Consider the following 19,565-nt stretch of genomic DNA (forward strand, 5'->3'; position numbering starts at 1 on the left):
GTGTTATGACCATAATAGCTGCCGTGCCCTACCTAATATACTATCCGTATATCCATTGTTAAAACCGTGTATTTATGTGTTCTATAGAAGTGTTCGTGTTCGGTGGCGTAGTTCCTGTACTTTCGCCTCTCATGTTTATTTCGTATTTAATGTGTTCAACTCTAGTGAGAACAACTATCGGGGTGGGTTGGAAAATATTAAAACACGGCGAGTACAAATCTCTCGTCCTTGCACGTAGTATGATTATCCAAGATGTGTTGCACCGGTTGAGCGTGAGAGTTTTAAATATAATCGAATAAACAAAACTTCAAGGCTCAGATCTCAATCTAATATTTTTCTTAATATTTTATGAAAATATTTAGAAAGGTTCATTAAGTATTTCAATTGTATTTGTCTTTATACTACAATATTAATGAATGGCGACATTGACGTATTACATAATTAGACTTAATGACATTTTATTTTATTGATAATGTCACTTGTGTAAAATAAAATTAAAAATTATAATCTATAACATAATATTAAAATTATAATAATAAAATTGCACCTATTTTCTTTTTAAAATAAAACTATAAATAAACATTATTTGTTAGATTAGTTTAACCTTATAAAGTTATAAGTTATAACCTATACCTACTGTCTTTCACCTTGACTTAACGTATAATTGATTATGAATCATGTATAATATAAAATATGTTTAATAAAAAAGAAATTTATATAAAAAAAGCGGGCAAGTGAGTACCGCTCTGCTGTACATTAGGTGCCGTATGGATCATTATTATATATTATAGGAGTGTTAAATTTGAATCCAATGATAGTTATCATTGTATACGAAAAACGATTCTGAACGAAGATGATTTGTCAGCCTAGGATATAATTTCTAGTGGTTAGTGAAAAAGGTGGTTTAAAAAAACCAGCTTATATTAAAAAATATTTTGAAAATTAAATCACGTAAAGAAAACGCGAATCTTAATAACTGGTAAAATTTTCAAGTATCTACGACTTATACTTTTTGAATAATAACAAATATTTAAAATCGTTTGAGGATAAATCGTTATCGTTACGCTATTTCGTTAAAATTTAAAATTCAAACGCACTTAACATTTTTCCTATAATGATACTTCGAGTTTTCTCTATAGATACTTGAAGGTAAACTTATGGAAAACTTAGTGTTGTATTTTTAATCCTTAGTTATAAACACAAAAAATTTTATGATTTTTCAACTTCAAATATTTCGCAAATATTCATAATTTTGACGAATTTTCGTCAAAATTTGAACTTCAAATGCTAATAAAAAAAATTGTGCCTATGTATTCTTATAATTTTTTAATCACTATAAGAATAACATATGAGGAACTTTATATTAAATTTTCAAGTATTTTGATAGGGCCAAAAAAATTTTATCGACACTTCAAAAAAATTGAAAATTTCAGTTGTCTATAAATAGCTCAAAAAAAGTCAAAATATTTTGAAATTTAAATCACGTAAAGAAAACGCAAATCTTAATAACTGGTAAAATTTTCAAGTATCTACGACTTATACTTTTTGAATAATAACAAATATCAAAAATCGTTTGAGGCTAAACTGTTATTTAACGCGGTTTTTGTAAAAATTTAAATTTCAAACACTCATAAAAATTTTTTGTCTGAATCCGGTAGTTTTTTTTACAGATATTTGAAGAAAAATGTATGGAGAACCTTGTACCAAATTTTCAAAACTTAGTTATAAAAGAAAAAAATTTTATGATTTTTCAACTTCAAAATTACTTGCAAATTTTCGCGTTTTCGACAGATTTCGTAAAAATTTGAACTAAAAACGCTTATAAAAAAAAATTGTGACTAACGATTTTTAATTTTTTTTAGCTACATTAAAAACAACTCATAAGGAACCTTGTATTAAATTTTTAAAACTTTTTGGTCATCCAAAAATTTTTTATCGACACTTTACAAAAAATTTCTCAAAAAAATCGAAAATTTCAGTGGTCTATAAATAACTAAAAAAAAGTCAAAATTTTTTGAAAATTTAACTATATACAGATACTACTGACATTAACATTTGGTGAAAATTTCAAGTATTTTCAGTGATTAGCTTTTGAATTACAACCATAAAAAAAAATCGATTTGGTCGAAAACTGGTTTTGCGGAAAAATTGCCGTTTTCCCGTCATTTTTTTTTTGTTTTTCTCGATTTTTTTGAAAACTGTTGGAAAATGTTAACTTTTTACCTCTATAATGCACCAAGGATATTCACTTTTACATCGGAAACCACCCCCATAGTTTGAAATTGGAGCATTATTTCGACTAGTTATGCTGTACACAGACACAAAAAAAAAAAAAAAAAAAAACACATCATTGTAAAATCAATACATTCATCACTTCGTTCAGAATCTAAAATCTTTTTTTTAAATTTAAATTTAATTTAATTCAGTCCAAACTAAATAATACAAACGATCATTATTCATTATGAATTATAATTCAAACAAAGCATTTTGAATTACCTAATCAATAAACAATATTTTATAAAACAATAGTCAACATTATTAAATATGCAACGTTTTTATTTGTATATTCATATCACGCATCTCTATTATTAACCGAGTGTTTATGTAAACACTAAACACATGATAATAATTAGTTAAATTCGATTTTTAATTGTAAGATTATTACTGGTTAGGTAACTTATTTTAAATAAGATTGATATACTTCGAAAATAGCTTAAGGACCTGGAGAATTTAAACTCCTCGTTAAACTAGTTTATATATGTATATCAAGTACAAATAAGTTGTAGTTACGAATGATGATGTTTTCTATTAAATAGTATGTAATAAGAAAACTAGTTGATCAGATTTATATCTTAGTAGAATTTAAGGGAAAGGTTCATCATACGAAAACAATACGTTTAACATATTACCAATTTTTGTTTCAAGAACCTACACATTAATTCATGTAATTTTCATTAATAAATAAATTAAAAATTAAATGTTAACCATGTTACTGTAATATATTTTACCATAGAAATACTAACTTAACTATTTTAATCACAATTCACAATTCCGTAATTAATAGCTATAGACGATACACCATAATAATCTTATAGATGAATAAAAAAATATTTACTAGTTCCAATAATTTAATCTTAGGTTAAATTTATTTAAAAAAAAAAGTTTTTTACGGCAAGTTAAACGTTTTTAAGATAATCGATTGTTTATTTGTTCATATTTATTTTGTAGTAATATATTAATATACAATTAAATTAAATTCAGTTTTAATTTTTATTATTATAATGATATAATAAAAAAATAATATAATTTCTATAAAATATAATAATTATAGCCTAAGGTATTAACTTCAAACTAGTAGTAGGTAAATGATCAAGTGGAGCTAACAAAAATATTGTAATTCACTGAAATTTCAGTAAATCATGAAGTGTATCAAAAAACAACGAAAAAGCGAATCAATTCACAGTTGTTCTTTTGTTCTAATAATAATATTGTGGAACGCTCGTTTTCTTCGTTGTGCACCGGTTGATTGCTTCATTAGCATCGTTCAATGGACCATGACCTTATACGGGTAAAGTATTAGTCTCCTGAGACCGTATCTATGAAGAATTTAGATTTCATGAAAAAACACTGTAATTATTTTTAATAGCGTATATTACCATATTATGACGTATATCTGAGTTTTTTTCTTAGTATAAGATGTCATATTATTTTTTATAGAACCTATACTATAGGTCCTATAGTATTGATGATAGTTGGAATATTAAACCAAACTTTTTAACACAATATTTTACTAATTATACCTTCAGGAAATTTTCATATTAATGGATACGATGATATGAGATGATTTGCTATGAAAACAGGATAGGATATATAATTATCTTATATTTTATTAAACATATATGGATTTAAATTTAACAAACTAATTAAATTTACTGGAAATATAATATAATATAAAAGGTACACATTGTATAATACTTTCATTCTCATATATATAACTGATAGTAATCAATAATTAAAAGTAGAATAGAGCTATATACCTACTACATACAATGCTGTATTAATATTATTTATTTAAAATATTCTAGGAATATGATCAGTTAATTCAGTAGTGAATAAATTAGTGTATGTAGGTACAATTACCTAATTACAATTTGATACGTATATAGGATATGTCATTACAGAACAGTGAACACCAACAGTATTGTGTTTCTATAATACAAGTAGTATGGCTTCTTAAGCATCAAAACACCTATATTATAACGCTGAAACCCATTCTAAATCTAAGCAATTTAACAAATATATAAACTACTGCACTGTTTAAAATAATATTGCAGTAATAGCTGTGTAAAAAATTTGCTCACAAATTAAAAGTTTTAATAGTTTTACTAATAACTACATTTTTTAAGAAGTTTACTCGTTGAAATTTTACAGTTCGTAATAAATCGGAGTTTTCATAATTACGTCTACGGTGTTTGGTATAAGTAGTAAGTACACAATATGTACATAACTTTATAAGCCATAAGGTTACATAACAGTTTAAACGTTTTGAAATACTAGTATTGTGCGAATGACATCGATGTTATTTCTTGACCGTTGACCGTATATAAATAAAACATTCACATTTAAATAACATATTCATATTCATATTTATTTTTTATTTTCAAAGCGGCTATTGGAGTAAATTATTCCATGTGGAGAAAATATATTTTTTTACATGCAAATTTAACATGACATTTTTTGAATTCCTAGCTTTTGTTCAATATTACATATAAATAAATATATGCATAATATATGCTAGTAATTGTGAAAATTAAATCGTTTTTAAACCACCATATAATAAGATTAACTACGAAACTCGTTTGTACATCGTTTTTGGTGTTTGTTTCTTAGCCTAAACGCCAATACCCGTAAAAGCCTCGAATCCGTTCCATACAGTTGATTTCAGCGGTTTAAAGATGTTACATTTATTGGTATTTATTTATTCATTGTGTTTGATCGATAGGCCGTTTCAGTCAAAATTCTAATGCATGAGAAAAATCAATGTTTAGTTTTTTTTCTCCATATAGTACCTAATAGACTTAATAACTATGTGTGTGCATATGTATTTTAAAAAAGAGATTTATCTAACCATAGCCGGTCTATAATGTAATAATTTCGATGCGGTTTCTCCAACACACGATCGACAGGTAAACCGCAAAAATCCGAAAACGTTAACGATCCATTTTGTACATAGGAGGAAGAAAATGCTTTGGTCAGTAAATAGTTTTTATACTGTATTCGCATGATGCCATGTTATTTTTTCGAGATGAATATTATTATTTATCATGTAATTATCTATATTGTTATAATAGGTACCTATGTATGTACTATGTGCTTTACTTAAATGTGGTACCCACTTTTTTTATTAATCAAAAAAGATGATTAAATAGATTAAATTTACCTATAGATAAAAATGCAATTGTATGTTAAGTCTCAAATATTAATTTTAGTCCCTACTTTTGTTAATAATTATGACTTGATAACTTGACTAATTGCGTCTTTTATTCTAAAATATTACTACCTTTTTAAAATATAAATACATTTAAATATCAACATTTTTATTAGTATTACAGTTAACAGTAAGATCACTAAATTATCTTAAACCTATATTTAATTAAATGTTAATTTTTCATAGAAGTTAAATATTACAGTAAATTATAAAATATAGATAGTTGATAATTGGTAAGTCATTAGTCATAATAAAATTACAAACGATGTACCAATATACTAATAATTTTATTAATTGTTTTTACGTTATTATTTTAATACAGTAATAAAATCTAATATGTTAATGTAAGACTTTTTTTAGATTTTGAGCGAAGAGATATAAGTGAAGTTTTTAAAACGATATTAAAAAAACTTTTTCAATGACTTTTTTATTTAGAAAGAAAGCTCAAAAAGTTCCACTTACTTTATACTTAACATCTTTTTAAATCTGAAATCAAATTTTTTGATGGAAGATCAAGTTTGAAAATGTCATTCATTATTTACCTGAAGTTTTTCAAAGAATAAAGAAAAACTACTGACAGAAACATCAAAAAATATTTAAAAAGTACATGCTTTAGAGTGTTTTCAAAAAAACTCCATAAAAATAATATAGTACAAAGATTTACTATGTGTGTTTTGTAGAAATTTTAATAAGTCTAAATTGTCCTAAACTTATTTTAGTATTACAACGTAATTAAAAGTAATTTAAGTAGTAATCTAGATTTAGAACTACACGTCTTAAAAATGTGCTTTATAATACCTATAAACTCGTCTATAAAGTAATATGCGACAATCAAAAAAAAAAAAGTATTATCTACATATTTATTACTTTAGGAACCTACCTATTTATTATATTATAAAAATCTGGGTTTTGGAAAAAATAATAACCCGTCCCTTCCAGCGTGTGCTCACGAGTCACGGAGGTGTACACCAACTAATGTTGCAAAACAAAAAAGTGTTGCACATTTATTTTAAACTAAGGTATAACACAAAATATGTTCGAAGTTATCTTAGGTTAGGAGTCTTCGAGGAACCTAACCCTAATACACTATCCGTAAAGTACAATAATTCGTTAAACGTATAGTACTCGTACAGGTAATACACGTAGTGACGTACAATGCAAAAATGAAACGTTAAAAGTTAGAAAAAAAAAAGAAATATTTTTTGAAATAGTACGAGATAAGATGAATATTACTTTACCGTTTTATCAGACCCAGGTGAGGGGGGTGCTGTCGCGCGCGACCGACTACAGAGTACAGACGACTGCAACAAAATGGGTACTATAATGATAACAACGTGACGAACGAGCACTGGATTCCGGTATCGAACGATTTAGACGTCGCCGTCGACACGTGAAAACACCAAAAGCGACGACGAAAAAGCATTCGGTTCGACCGGCCGGCGAATTGCCGTCGGAGAGTGATTCGACCGTTTATGCTAATGAAAACAATAACAATACGATCTCCCGGATTTTTTTTTTTTTTTTTTACGTAGTTACGCACACGCACGTATCGGTATCACAGTGTAAACGGACAATGCGAATATTATAATCGTTCGAGTGACAACAACAATCATTATCGATCGGTCGGCCAACGACTGAAATGTGCTTTCCGATTTCCGACGACGACATGTGCGATTTGGTGCGAGGTCGTCCGCGTGCTCACGCCGGACCGGGATGGTGTGCGCGTTATCTCGTTGACCGACGACGTCGCCGCGGCTCGTGGTACAGGTACATAATAACATCGAAATAGTAAGTAAAATATAATATTATTACGGTTATTGTATAATATTATTATCACGAGTATTATCTCGTTGGCATTGGGTGCGCGCGCGTCCGCATTCGAGTGTGTGTGCACAGTGATAACGACGAGGAATAGATCGACGCGCGCCGAGAGGAAACTTTACAGAAACGTTCTTCGGTCTACGATAACGTGCGCGAGCATTTTATCGCACATGATGATTTACGCTAGTGTGTGTCGGTGCAAATGTCTACAATAATATCATATTCTAATAATAATAATAATAATAATAAATAAATAACAATACATCACTGTACGGCGGTGGAAAGATTAATAATAATAATATGTATTTAGCTGATATTATTGATATTATTATTATTATTTTATTCGTCGACATTTATACTACGAATATTATAATAATAATGATATAGCCGTAGGAGACGTATAGTTGAGGCTCAGTGGCTCGATCACACTTGTTGCGCCCGTTGACGTTGATGTGTTGCGTGTGTGTTACTGTGTTGTATCATTGTGTTTATGTATTAGTGCGTGTACCGCAGAGCAGTTTGGTGCCAACTGCCTACCTATATCATAGGTAAGTGCGTAGTAAAAAAAAAAAAAAAAATCGGACGAGTTTCTATTTTCTAATCTAAATGAGATGTTTAAACAAGTTTAAAATATTCTCGGGCGTAGTTATTCAATAATAGGTGGTAACCGCATATACGTATACTATTAAGCGCGTGTATTATTATATTATGTATAGGTATCACGGCTATACTTTTGTCCGGTCCAAGACAGCTGAATAAGCAAGAATGATATACCGTGTTTTGTAAATCGTCATTCATAATTTTTAATGTCGTTATTTGTCATTTACATTTAGTTATCTATCTACACCGTCTTTTAGCCATTCTTTTAATTTTCAAGTATGTTTTTTGGTGTTCAAACGACGATCTTGGTTCGAATCATTGGAAGTTTGAAAGACTGAGCCTTAACGATTTAAAAAGCTACGTGAACATAACAAACTACTGTTTTGTTTCATTTAATCATTCCTTACTACTGAACGAATTATATTTTATTCTAAAATATGTAGTAAATTATACAATTAATTAATTTTCGAGTCATCATTTTTATTTGTTTATTTATTAAATATATTATATTAACGGCGTGAGTAACATGAATTAATATTACTTAGAGTGACTGATTTTTAACTAAGACATGCCAGATGTATTTATTCATATATTTTTATTTTATCTTGAAAAAGTCTAATGATAACAAAAAATAAAAGTAAATTCTATTATTAAATTTAAATTTTAGGTTCTAAGCGTAGCAAAAAATGAAAAATCTATTAGTTTTACATTGATAATATGCGTTAATTTTATATTCTTGTCTCATCACGTATTCACGTAGAATGGCATGTTTCTATTTCTTTTTTTTTTAAAAAAATAATTTATATTTATAAATTATTTAAAATTCTATTCCATTTTTAATATTGAGAGTGATTTATAGCAGAAAATTATTGATGTAGTTGGTATTTTGAGATCATTTTACCAAATAATGTTTATTATCATTTTCTAAGCGTTGTATAATTTTCAAAATATTTTGGTTTTTTTTTAAGACGTTTTAGATTTAGATTTTTTAAATTTTCTTTTTATTTTAGTTTTTATTTTTATTTACCTATGTTAATAAAATGTTTGCTTTTCGGTCAAGTAGCTTGATATTTGTATACGAGGGACCACATAAATTGTTCTACACTTGTTAAAAACGTCAAAATTATTTATTTATATAATTTATACAGATATAATTATATTTTTAGAGTTCTAAAATGCTGAATTTAATTAATTTTTATAAGGTGTAATGACCCATAGTTAATTATGTTGATTAGCCATTAGGTATATTTAGTTATACATAAAATAATATTAGGTATATACGTATAATATATAATATTATTATATAATGTTGAAATCAGAAAGTCACCACTCAACAAGAAATAACAAAAAAAAAATTAAAAAAAATACATTGAATTATTTATAAAATAAGTTTTAAATTCAAAAAAAATTTATTATGGATCGTTTGTAGTGTTGTGTATTAATCACTATTAAATGACACTCAAAACAATGGGTATTGGTATACATTTTAATTAATTATCGTGTATAAATTGCTATTTTTTTTTTTGTAATTTGCTGTGATTTACATACAGCATAAATATTTCAATCTTAACCTTAGATAAGATTGACATCGTAGTAGCCACTCGTACAACAGGTCAGTCATATATTATGCATATTATGTTGTACCTATTTACGATTAATATAAACTATATTATTTATAGTATGTGTTAAATACTTAAATATATAATATTGTATATTATATCCTACTGTAGCGTATTTTATTAAAACTGAAACGTATGTTATAACTAGATAGTCTGCACTTTGCAATATTTAGTTAAACATTTTAACTTAAAATTTAATAATCAACATTTTTCTATGTTTCTTTGTATAACATTAGTATACTATGCAAAAACACGGATATATTATAGAGCCGCCACTTGGTAACTTATTTAGGCATCCGATTCCTTCGCTCATCAAATTTACTTATTGTACCTACACACAGGGCCATATTTACGTACGGACAAAATAGACATTTGTCCTGGGCCCACGTGGCCAAGGAGCCCACCGGTGACTATCACTAACTATGTAATATTATATACTAATATATTATTTTGTTGAAATAAAAATGTATTTTTATTTTGTCCTGAGTCATATATTTGGTAAATCAGGCTCTGCCTACACATTGTATGTTTTGTACAGATTGTACTTTTTTATATTTTAAATAATATAATAAACAAAAAATACATATATTCGTATATTAATTAAGTGAATTCAATTAAAATATTTTTGGGACATAACTGAATTATGAAAAAAATGTGTATACTGAAACCAAGGGCGAATCCAGCATGTATTTACGGTCGGGGCACTTTATAGGAAAAATGATTTAATATTTGATATAGGTATAGCTCCCCCCACCAAAATTTTTTTTAATATTATTTTTTTTTCAAGGGGGGTGGCACTTGCCCCCAGTGCTACCCCCCCTGGATCCGCCTATGACTTAAACACGTGTACTCGCCAAATAAAAAGATACACAGTAAAAATAACTAAGTGTAAGTGTAATTGTGGATTATTATTAAATATACCGTATTATTTCAAGTAAATAGTTCAATTTGTCTCGGTAAATTTCATATTTTTAGTACATTTTTTGATATTTTTTTGTGATTTTATTCCTTTATTAATATAGTTTTATTAAATCTATTGTATACTTTTTAGTTATTAGGTATGTAATTATTAATCATGAAAATAATATAATTGGAGCAAATATTTTTTTTTAAAACACATAATTATATTTAATATTTATCGATATCGTTAAAATTACTTATCACTTTGTTATTTCTTAATGCTCAATCGAATATTTTAATTGATTCCACGAATACTTGAAAACGTCAAATTTCAATAATTACACAATATTTATATTTTTTAAATGTATTTCTTTTTTGTAGTTTAAATGAGTTAGAGTTACATGATATAATTTTGTCGAGAACATGGAAACTACAGCTACAGCTACAGCTATAGATACCTTAACTTACACAACTGCATGCTTACTTTCATCATTTAACATATTTATAATATTATATAGGTACTTTACTTATAATTATTACCTACTGGCTTTCTTACGCACCATAGAAAATATCTTTTGTAATTCCAACAAAAATAATTTATTTTTCGTACTTCCTTTAGTTTAATCAATGTTTACGGACATCTTGGAATAATAAACTAATATTACAAATTAATTACCTTTTTATGAGAATGATTATGAAAAGAATTTGAATAACTAGGCAATTACTAATTACTAATTTAACTATACCAATGTTAAAGAATAAAACATCTTACACCAAGACCAAGTATAGGAATTAATTAAAAATATTATATTAAATTAGGTATAATGTATTGTATATTTTATGGTTATTATAGGTGGTAATATGTTTATTAGTATTAGAGAATAAAAACCAAATAGACAATATATTTCTGTGATAATTATTATTTTTAATAATATGCATGAATTTTGTTTTCAAATTATTCTTATTTAATTTTCTAAAGAGTATATAAATTTATGTTTATAATTTTTCAGAGATTTTCATCGTGAGTCATGACTTTAGCTTGTTAATTTTTCGGTGCAAATATAGTTTATCTTTTATCTTATTTCAGATTGTACGTGATGATCAAAGTATTAAAGACAGTAATGAGATTTTTCATGACATAATAAATATTATTGTCTAAAATACCACTCTCAACTAGAAACTTCTTTAACCAATCCAAAGTAGTTATTATTCGAAGAAACCAAAACGGTACTTTTTCTTTGAACTAATAAGTGAGAAATAAGAATAATATATTATTATGAATTTACAACGTTAATTATATAACTTATGCATACTTTTTATGGCTGTCACGCGTGATCTGTTTATTTGGTACCTACTACATCGAAACCTTCCAATAGCAAAAGCAAAACATATAAGTTTATAGTTAAAAATTGTCCGTTATTGAGAATTACATTAACGTAAATATCATAAGGGAACCGTGATCAATTAGAACTCATGTCGCGATCGACCTATTGGCCACCCCTGGTATACAATTTGTAGGTTACATATATAATAAGGTTAAAATAAGGTTATACAATAATAGCTATACCTACATACATAGCAGATCTAGGATTTGTTCATAGGGTGATATAAAAATATTACCTATGTAATATAGGTATAGTAGTAATATAATATTTTGATGAGAGATTTGTATTATGTGTAATTCAATTTCCAGCTAACATGTCTAGCTTATAATAATGTTGAAACCACATAATCAATATTAAATAAGACATACAAATTACGTAAAAAATATTGGGGAAAGAGATCACTCTATCACTCTTTCATATCTGACACTGCTTACATATAATATAAAGTTATTTTTGACTTTTGTGCTGTTTATCTACACATTATCGAAATATTATTAACTGTTTTTAAGTTATGTCCGTTAACGGAACTTACACTGTGTATTACGAAATATTACTAAGTACCTTCAACCTACTTATTATAATGTATATTTATTATTTATAATAAGAATATAAAACATTACATATTTTTAGTGTTGACTACCTACGTGTATTTTTTTTTTTTTTGGTTTTATCGATAAAAAACAATTTAGTCATTTGCATAAATAGTTAATGAGATTATGAGAATACTGGGAATTAATATATAATTTATAACTTAGGCTAGGGGTCTAAATGACTTCCCTACTTGCATCCTACTGCAAGTTGATTATTCATACTAGTATATACTAGCTACTGCATTGTATGTCTTCAGGCGACATGCATGCGTCTAGACAGTTCGTATGCAAACTTGTTGTCTCTCAATCTCTCCCACACTCTACTTATTATATATATTTTTAAACTGTATTCTTGTTGCCTGTTGGTTAAAAAAAAATACAGGATTGGTGTTGGATACTTGGTATAACTTCTTTCAGTTTACCACAATTCATCAGTAATATAATACTATAACTTTTTACCCGGAAAATTGATACTTATACTTTAACAAATTTAAAATAATAAATAATGACTACCTATGCAACTATAATACTTTTAAGCAGAATAAGCCAATAATAAAAATTAATCATTTATTATTAATTTTATTTATAAAATAAGTAATTATAAGTAAAGTTAAAATAGTGTCTAAAAACAAATTTCATTTTTTAATATTTAAAAAACCAAAATTTAACAATATATCAGAAAATTAGAAACCAAATAAACTACTAATTTGTTTACATAATATATTATGGTTTATGGACAATACATCGCATAATTTAAATAATGGTTAATTTGATATCCTATTCAAAAATAAATATTAATAATAAAGGAAACAGTACAATTGATAGTTTGTATTCTATAGCATGTATGAATAAGTAAATATTAAAAATAATAATTAATAACTTATTGTATGTAGTAATAACTCGAGATTATTAAAAGTTGCAACATTCCCACAAAAATTACTATTATACATTTAACATAGTGTAGTTGTATTATTATATTATACATTTATGTAAATATAAATATTTGCTTAAAATTAATTCAAATTTATTTTTGTTTCTTAAAATTTAAATTTCGAGGTTTAAAGAATTTTTGATTAAATAATAAACTTAAATAATTAAGATTAATTGTGTCATAGCCCATTATTATTATATTATTTTTTATTAATATTATGTCATATCTCAATTGTCTAAAATTAAAATTAGAAGCAACAAATTAATATCTTATAATGTTATTAATTTATTAATTTTATAAAAAGTATATTAACAATTTTATTTTTAGTTAATATAATTAACATATCAACCAAAAAAATAGAAAAGTAAAAAAGAAATGTTGTAGATGAATATTAGGTATATTGAATTATTTCAATATAATATAATAAAGTATTTAAACAAATGCTTTTTTATAGTAGAGCAATTATGTTTGTCGATTATTCAAAATATTTACTTAAATATTATAATTGTTCTGTTTCATACACTAAATTAAATAATTAGTTATGAATGGCGATGTAATAATATTTTGTACATTGTGAAAATGTGAGGTATTGTTGAAAATTAACCATTAACCTATTAAAATATAATGTTATTAAATTTAAAAATATTTTTGGAAACAACATTTATTTACAAATAAAAACGATGTAGGCAATAGTTTTAAATTAAAATTGTAAAATGGGTTCATGGTTTATATTATTATTATAAATTATAATCCCTATCGTGGGATTGCAAAAAACATATGTTTATTAGGCAAATATTTTTGAATATTTAAATAATAAAATTGCTCATAAAAGTTCTTTGTAAATAAAAATAATCTTTTTATATGAAAAGTGAAATCATTAGTACACTTTAATACTATAAAAATTATAAGTACAACAGAAATAATTTAGATTCGCATAATTATTTTTTAATATGAAAAATTTCTCAAGATCGTTGTATCCTCCTACTCGCAAATACATGTTATTAGTTATAGTTATTACTGTAAATATTGTTGTAGACTATTCAGCGTGTAAACCGTAAATTGCACACGACTAGACTTTAGTTATTTTTCACGAAAGTGATACTTGCTTATTTTTTCGTAGCTTGGTTATTATATAGTAATATTTAGCATTTATAATGAATGTCGTGTTTTATAATATTGTGCCTTTGTGTGGTCTTCTCGGTGGACGTATATCATACATGGGATAAAAAACAAGAATAAACGAACAATTTTTACATCCCTGGAGTCGTGATTTTGGACCTTTTCCAATGATGTATAACTCGATAAATTCATTATTATGAATAATATATAATATTATAATCATCTATTATGATCGAAAGTCTACCATAGTTGAACAGAATAGTAAAATAACTATAAAATTATAGGTATTTGAATGAAAATTCGAATTTTTTTATTTTATTTAGATTTTGAATAAAAATTTACTATAATTAGAATTAAAATAAGATAAATCTGGCTAAACAGGTGTACATGTATATCTATTGATAAATATTTTTCAATTGAAATGCTTTTTAGTTTTAATATGTTGTCTTTTCGAGTTACGATTTTTAGACTTAAAATAACTTTGTCTTTTTACTTACAAAATATTACTATTGAAATAATAACAAATATTTTAATTCACATATTTAAATGAACCAACATCATATAATTTTTTTAAACTTAATAATATATGGCCGTTATTCATTGATAATACGAAATATTTTTCTGAGTAATATATGAAAAAACATATGAACTGAAATCATTCCTATTTTAGGCAGTTTTATATTATTATTAGATTTTTTTAAATACATATAATATGACACAATACCGTATTTTTGTATTTATTATAACCTAATATAATTTTTTTTATCATTTAGGAATTTAAACTAATTATGCAATCGATGAATATAAATATTTAAAACTTTTCTCTATAGTATTTTGTATTTTGTTATTTAACTAAAAGTTTATAAAAACAATTATAGATTAAATACCTATCATAATATTTACTTAGTGATTTAGTTTAATTTATTTTTAATTGGGTTAAATTTTAAATAGGAATACAATTTTTGTAAATTCAAAATTTAGATCGACCGTGGTAATAATTTACGTGGTTTTATTAAATTGTGAATTTTTTCAAAATGAAAAAAAAATGATAATAATAGTAATAATTAATAAGTAATAAAAATTCAATAGAGATTGTATTCGTGCTTGCTTAATATGGGGTAAGCTTATGATTACTTTCAATTGCTTAATTTATAAAAATATAATATGACAGAAATATGAAAACAGTAAACCCAATATATTAACTATTATCAAATGCAAATATTCAATAGTTAATATTATTATGTTTAATATATCAATAATGGGTTGTGTCGACGTGAGTGAATGGGTTAGACTTATATCTGTTTTAAATTGTTAAATGAACTTATTTTTGTTTTTGGCTTGTACCTATTTATTTTAAAAACACTTTTTGAGTCACTTAAATTATTCCAAAACAGTCATATTTATTATACTTATGTATTTTTAAAAATTCACTACCAATAGGTAAGAGATATTTTAAAAAAATCTTTGAAAAAACTATTAAATTATCCTATTTTTAATAATTTCAAATGTAAGTGATACTCCAAAATGTAGGTCTAAAAAATTAATAAATAAACTCGGATTTATTAGAAGTTATTTATTTATAAACATGTTTGTATAATTATTTATTTAGGTGACAATTTTTTGTTGTTTTTTTTTTTTTTAACAAACGGCGTTAGGTTTAATACAATACTATACCTACATATGCTAATTTTATTACTGGTTTGAGACGTTGAATTGAAATAATTATTACATTAGAACACGTCAATGTCGTTAATTTGAAGAAAAAAAATGTTTATCACTGCGTATAATAATATTACCACATTTGATGTAATTATATTATTATACCACTTACTAACTATTATTATATAATATAATATTATGTATTATGTAGGTATATGAGTGATGAGTATATTAACACGCGGACTATGGTAAGTATTCTAAAACTGTCGCAGTGTTTACGCTGCTAAGACCATTAAATAAAATATATAGCTATACATATACTTAGACGTCTTAAACATAATATACAGAGGCTAATGTAAATTATGTACATATAACGAGTGGCAGCAGTAGTTTGGGGGGGCTGGTGGCGGTGTTAGATTTTGGGTATAATATATACTATATTATGGTAATATACCTATATAATATATAGGCAATCATCGCAATAATAATATTATTATAAAGCCAGGACTTACCGTTGGCGACTGCCGATTGTAACTTGGCCGGGTTCAGTTCGACTTTGCGGTGCTTGACGATCGTGAAAGCCTGGTGGGCGGCGGCGGCCGTGCGCCCGGTACCGCCGCCGAACGTTTCGCCGCCGTTCACCACCATGATGTCGTCCGGTTCGTCTCTGGCGTCCGAGTACACGCTCTGCGGGCTGGTCAGCGTGTCGGCGAATACTGAGGAGTCCTCCTCTTCCGAGGAACTGCGGGCGGACTCGTCGCGGTCGTTGCGGTGGCGGCGGCGGCTGTTGCTGCAGTGGTGCTCCTGCCGGTGTTGTTGTTGCTGCTCATCTGCATGATGATCGGTATCGTCGTCGCGGGCCGGGGGAGTCCGCTGCCGGCGGAGGTCACGACTGGTCACGGTCACGTGATCCGCCGTTGCCGCCGCCGCCTCCACCTCTGCCGCCGCCGGCGCCGGTGCAACTGGTTTCCGTAGCACCCTCGTCGCGCCCCCCAACAGCCAATCGCGGGTCCCGGTGCCCGATGGCCTTTTGTTCCGGCCTTTCGGCCCGGCACGAGACGACGGCGTCGTCGAGCTGCTCTGCAGGTTGCCCATCGTCCCTGCTCAAAACGGCTGCGGCACGGACACGGGTGTTCAAAGGCTTGTGTCTATTATATTATAGTATACAGACTACTACGACGGTCCACGGCGACACGACGACATGGAACGATGACGACTGCAAAGGCCTGCCGACCGCCACCGGATATCCTCTCCGGAAACGCACGGCGTCCCGTCCGACGACATGATGATGTTTACTTCCACGTAAAATCTACACGCAACATTCAATAATATTATCATTAGATAACGTGCATAATATTATATTATAATATATTATATTGTTATTGCTATTACACTGCACATGGTACGATGCACATCAATACGTCATGCATACAAGTCCCCGCGCATAGCGCATTGCGTATTAGAGCGGACTTGCGCACCGGAAAAGTGTACCTACAATGTTTTTTTTTTTTTCTATCAAAGCACACGATATTATGTAGTTGTATACCATGTACTATTGTACCGGATACACTATTAAAATATTTACTTTGAGCTAATATACTGTAACAAAAGGTTTATATTGACATCGCGTATAATCAATCGAAATTGAATTTTTATATTTTATCGCGGTAGACTTGGTACTTAGTATTTAACATCGATTGTTATATCATTTAAAATGGTTCTATATAATATGTGAAAATATTCAGTAAAATTGATGTGTACAATTTGTGTACCTATTATATGTTTGTATTTAATTAATCCGCGGGGATGTCATACGAATACGATGAAATAAAAAAGATACCTATTTCAGTTCTTAGCTATTATACCTACATATAAATATTATAATAATGTAGTATATTTTATACTCCATATAATATATAGGTAAGTTAACTAAATCAAATAGTAGATATTAGGTAAGTACATTTTATAAAACTACAGTAGGTGCATATTATAATTTATTATTTACCATTCTACATTTTTTTAACGATGTTTTAGTACGTTTTAAAAAGTTAAAATTATTCAACCTTTATTTAACTCTACACATCTACATTATCGTTTTAATTTATTTTGTAATTTTTTAGTAAAAAATTTTTACATAATATTTCCGTAGTCATTTTTTTCACAGACATTCATTATAGTAGCCATTTGTATATATATTATAAATTACAATATATTATTGTAAAATATATCCGACGACCGACGAATGAGCGATTGGTATATTACATTAGCATTTTTTTCATCTATGAGTAAATATATTTACATTGGCCTATTGAATATTTTTTACAATGAATATTTATAGGTTATAGAATATAATATACACTATATTATAGCTTAGTATGATATAGCATCAATAGCATTATACTATTATACCCACATGGTCAAATAGGTCATAAATGGCACCGAAATATCGTCGAGTATTTAATAGTTTTTATGCGTAGGTCTTTTTTCTTCGGCGGTTGATTATATTCAGTTTCTATTCGACACTTGTAACACTAAATCATCGTTTATAATCCGTGTTTTGACTGTTTCGAGATAAATGTTCATAGCGAAATACGTCTTAAGCGATCCATGATAGTTTTGTTCCCGCGTTAGTGTGCAGTATATTAATATATTTTTGAGATCGACATTATTGAACTTGATTGATGTTTATAACTATAATTGCAATCTGTTGTAGTGTAGTTTGAACACATCATTATATTAAATTTAAGTTTGTGGATAACTTGTGGGAAGGTCGTTAGAACAATTTTTAGTTAGTAATTTATCATACTACGAGAATATTAATTGTTGCGTTTCACACACATTCTGAAAAAATACATTTTTAATTGTTTACACACGATATATTATTAAAAGCCAATTTTCTTGCAATTCTTGGGAAACAGGTGAGTAGGTGACGTTTCTCCAGAACGGAAATATTGTAAGGCTTGATAACATGCACGTACAAGACTCGTTTAGTTTGAATTTCGCTGATCTGCGCAATACGTGTACCTACACACTTGTGGACGACGACGCAAAAACGGTTTAATCTAAAAGCAAACGAACTCGGGATAAAGGCCAATGTTCTTTTTCGTTATTGACTGATTAATAACGGTAAATAATGCGGTTATCCGCTCTCTAATATACCCTATACAAATACAACTTATTATGTAATAAATTTATAAAGTGTAGGTTGAATTCATATACAACTTTGTTAACATAGTAGAGTGAATGGTAAGTCTTTACTCTTTATACATCACAATAACAATATTTTAAGAATTCCAAGTCTTTGAAATTTTATAATCTATAGAGAGGTGTTTAACAATTCTAAAAGTCAGAGTTTCAAACAAAATATTTAATAATTATCCAAACGTTTTAAATTTACTAGTACCTATCAGTTATAGCATACCAAGTCGACGATCATGGAAGATTAAATACTAA

The 19,565-nt window shown here is 27.5% G+C and overlaps 2 protein-coding genes across 5 annotated transcripts in view; one reads left to right on the forward strand and one right to left on the reverse strand.

Moving 5' to 3' along the window:
- Window positions 1-19,565, reverse strand: part of LOC114132275 (protein cappuccino-like) — a 51,025-nt gene that overhangs the window by 25,573 nt on the left and 5,887 nt on the right. For both annotated transcript variants that reach the window (XM_027997686.2, XM_050197669.1), the window contains exon 2: window positions 16,625-17,421. In XM_027997686.2, the coding sequence (XP_027853487.2) occupies window positions 16,625-17,207 (583 nt within the window). In that variant the 5' untranslated portion in view covers window positions 17,208-17,421. The remainder of the gene's footprint in view (window positions 1-16,624; window positions 17,422-19,565) is intronic.
- The window catches only part of LOC114132278 (maltase 2-like), a 34,448-nt gene continuing 22,144 nt past the window's right edge, over window positions 7,262-19,565 (forward strand). The window contains exon 1 of one of the 3 annotated variants that reach the window (XM_050197675.1): window positions 7,262-7,276. The gene's annotated coding sequence lies outside the window, so the exon portion shown is untranslated. Of the gene's footprint in view, window positions 7,277-7,838; window positions 7,858-11,640; window positions 11,656-19,565 lie in introns of those variants that run through there. The other 2 variants (XM_050197671.1, XM_050197672.1) reach the window with 2 other exon arrangements.

The sequence above is a fragment of the Aphis gossypii genome, chromosome 1, assembly GCF_020184175.1.
Source record: "Aphis gossypii isolate Hap1 chromosome 1, ASM2018417v2, whole genome shotgun sequence".
NCBI lineage: Eukaryota > Metazoa > Arthropoda > Insecta > Hemiptera > Aphididae > Aphis > Aphis gossypii.